This window comes from Condylura cristata, unplaced genomic scaffold (assembly GCF_000260355.1).
Source record: "Condylura cristata isolate star-nosed mole 26May11 unplaced genomic scaffold, ConCri1.0 scaffold00006, whole genome shotgun sequence".
Lineage (NCBI taxonomy): Eukaryota > Metazoa > Chordata > Mammalia > Eulipotyphla > Talpidae > Condylura > Condylura cristata.
The window spans coordinates 20445048-20448363 of NW_004567107.1; the positions used below are offsets into that span (position 1 = coordinate 20445048).

General features: G+C 41.1%; 1 protein-coding gene across 1 annotated transcript; it reads right to left on the reverse strand.

Moving 5' to 3' along the window:
- Positions 1-2501: 2501 nt before the first annotated feature.
- Positions 2502-2816, reverse strand: TAL2 (T-cell acute lymphocytic leukemia 2). The gene has a single exon (XM_004677457.1). The coding sequence runs from the start codon at positions 2814-2816 to the stop codon at positions 2502-2504; it is 315 nt and encodes a 104-aa protein (XP_004677514.1).
- Between the last annotated feature and the right edge of the window lie 500 nt (positions 2817-3316).

The window sequence follows — 3316 nt, forward strand, 5'->3', positions numbered from 1 at the left end:
TTGCAAGCCTAAAAACTCGGTTACTGAAAAGGACTGTAGGAAGTCTGGACACAGACACAGGGCCCTGGTATTATGTCCTCAGTGTCCACTAATTGTCTGTGTGCCCTGTGGAAAGTAATTTTAAAACCCTTTTCAACTTTCCTTCTCCGTAAAATGAGAAAGAGAATTAGCCAAATCTAGTGATCTATAGACTCCATGGACTAATTTGTACCTGATTCCTGAATGTTTTCAGTGGTGTCTATAGCAAACCTAACACTTTTTCACCCCCAAATAACAGAGTAGCATTGATTATATAATCATTCTAAACTTTTCTGTTGGGCTCAAATGCTCCATAAAGAAATGTGGCATCAGTGAACTCTTGTGTGTTTGAACTATAATTTCTTATAACAGCAATTACCAAGCCAGAAGTACAAGGCACCAAGGATGACTGTGGAGTGCCTTTGAAATTTGCTTCCAGTCCCATGGATCCCTTTCCAAGGTTTGACTCCACATGTAACTATAATTCTTTTTGAGTCACTTTAACCTAATACAGCTTGATATACAAAAACCCAAACAAGCTTGCCAAAGAAATAGCCTAAGAAGTGAATCATGGAATGTTTTAAATGTTTATTCCTTTATCAAAGGAGTCCCTGCAGTGTCTCTTTAGATAATTATCTCTCTCAACTAGTATAATGGTAACTGGATTACCTTGTGAATTCTCAGAAGCCAATCATTGATATTTCAGTGCAAAGCCGGCTACACACAGACTGTGGTCCCAATAGCAGAAGAGGGGACTCATTCTGAGAGCAGCAATAAAATCCTGTTCAGGCAAAGTGTTCCTCTGTGTTTCCCTTGGCAAGACATTAAAACAAAACTAATATGAAAATGCTGCCAAATGTGTTTTTTTTTTTGACTTCGTGTCAGATGAGAAAGTAATGCTACCAAGTTGACAGCTGTCATCAGAGTTTTGAGCTGTACTGTCACCTGGTAGTTTCAGGACAAAATGAAGTTCACATAAGCTCATGAGAGATAAATTAATATTTGAGGGAAATCTCCTGGCTTCAGTGCTGATGTGTTTCCCTGCACCATTCTAGGTTCCAAGAAAAGTTTACTGAATGCAGTTTAAATACAGAACCTAGAAGGAAAATGTATTGCTTCTGATAAACTGTGCTGCATGTGTGAATGACATTATGACCTTCCTATCTTGGGGTCATGAGACTTCAGTGGAGCATTCTGTTTCCTTCTGTCACCAAATCAACCTTTCATAAATCAGCCTTTCAACAATCAAATATCTTCTTTATAGCAGGGCAGGAAATTTAAAGTCCATGATTGTGTATACACTTGAAACCCATAATCTCAAATCCATCAGCTTCCTATCTGTGGTTAAGCTTTTAAAAACAATGTACTGTCAAGAACTTTGGGAAATAAAATGTCCACAAGACCATCAAATTAAACACAGTCTTGGCTTAACTACGGGATGTATCTTCAGACCCACATACCTTCAGGGTGCACGTAATGGTGAGTTCTGCCAGATCCTGGCTGTTTCTTCTACCTGTGAGCACTACCCCTCCTGGTATCAGGTTGAGTTACAGCCCCACAGCAGGGATGGCAAACTACAAATTCATCAATTCATCAAAGTCTGGTATTACAATTATATCGTCTACGCTAAACCTTTTGTTTTAAGTCCTCAGTTAAAAAGTCACTAAATGGTGATGTTTGGACTTTTATAATAATAATTGAATTTAACAAGTCTCCAATCAGCAGGAACTCAGACCGAATTCAAAGTTTTAGTACCTGACATGGGAACAGAGGTTAAATAACCTATTTCAGCTAATTATACTGCATTAAGAAAACTACAAACTCCAATTCATAAATTATCAAGGACTTTTGCCTCCTGGTATTATCTTCTGTTTGTCGAGATAGAGAACATATAGATGAAAGGTTCCATGCAGTTCACACCTCACATTTCCATACAGATAAAGGGTACAGAACCTTTCATGTGTATCTGCTGCCCACCTATAATCCTCAACACCACATGGGCCTTTTTTCCCATAAACATTCCCACAAATTTCCAGGTTGATTTCTGCAGGACGATCCTTTCCTTTGCCAACCTTAAGACTTAGTCCATTTATTCTTGATCAAAATATACACTGTTTTTTCTAAAATAAGTTCTAAAATATGTTCCAAAGGAAGCATTTTCAACTCATCTACCTGAAGATTCATTATCACAAAACTCCTTGTAATGAGAAAGACACTAATAAACCAGTGGCCCCCAAATTAGTTTTTAAGTGACGGTGTTTTGCCCCCAAACATCTATGTGAGGCCCCAGGGGTTGGACGGTCCACAGTCATGTGTCTTGCAGCCTCTGGACTGCTCTCTGAGCTGCCCCTGAGCCACCTCCTATGAAACTTCAATTCCCACCTCAGGAATTATTCAAGTTTATGCTGGAACATGCAAAAGGCTATGGGCCCCCAGGGACATCTGAACAAGCACTGCTCTGAGCAATGACTGTCAGGGCCACTCTAGGGAACGTGGTGACTGGGGCCAGGTGAGGGCACCTTGCAGTCACCCAGCAGAGTATCCGGCAGGTGGGGTTCTTGGGGGAAGAGTTCCAGAATGTTTCCCTGAGCCACTACTCCTGCTTGCTGGAGACTTTGCTCCCCTAATACCTTGACCAAGAAGTTGATATACCTCATTGCCAGACGAAGTGTTTCATTCTTGCTTAACTTTTTGTCTGGAGGGTGAGTAGGGATGAGCTTCCTCAGCCTGGCAAAGGCACTGTTGACATTCTGCTGCCTCCAGCGCTCCCTGGTGTTTGTGAAGATCTTCCTGGTCATGTCGGAGTCCCTGAGGGGAAGGGGGCCAACACGTTGTAAGATGCCTGATAGACATCCCAAGTCCTGCCATGAACATGAAGTACTAGACTTTCCCTACCCACATTTTAGGAAATTTGTATCCTTAGTTCTAGGTTTTTTGAATGTTCCTTTCAGTAAGTGGAGAGAATGTAGAAAGAGCAGGGTAAGAACCACCCTTTTGCTTTTCCTTCCCTGGATGTTTTGAAGTCTCTGGGTACAAGATTGCCCTACCCCAGTACATCTATTATTCCTTTTATAACCAACTCTAATTGCTCAGTGTCAGGCACAGTATAGGACTGAATAGATGTGTGAGTAAGTTATATATCATTTATCAATAGAGGGCTGAACACAGATTCTTTAAAAATGCTGTGATCCTAGGTTTCCTTAATGAGATGATCTTTCCAATGAAGGAAGCGTCACATAGGGAAAGGAACTCATACCTCCCGGCTTCCTTTCTATCCCAGCCACTCTCAGCTTGAGCT

Bases quoted from the DNA above. Each gene is read 5' to 3' on its own strand.
- TAL2 (XM_004677457.1), bottom strand. From the start codon at position 2,816: ATGACCAGGAAGATCTTCACAAACACCAGGGAGCGCTGGAGGCAGCAG.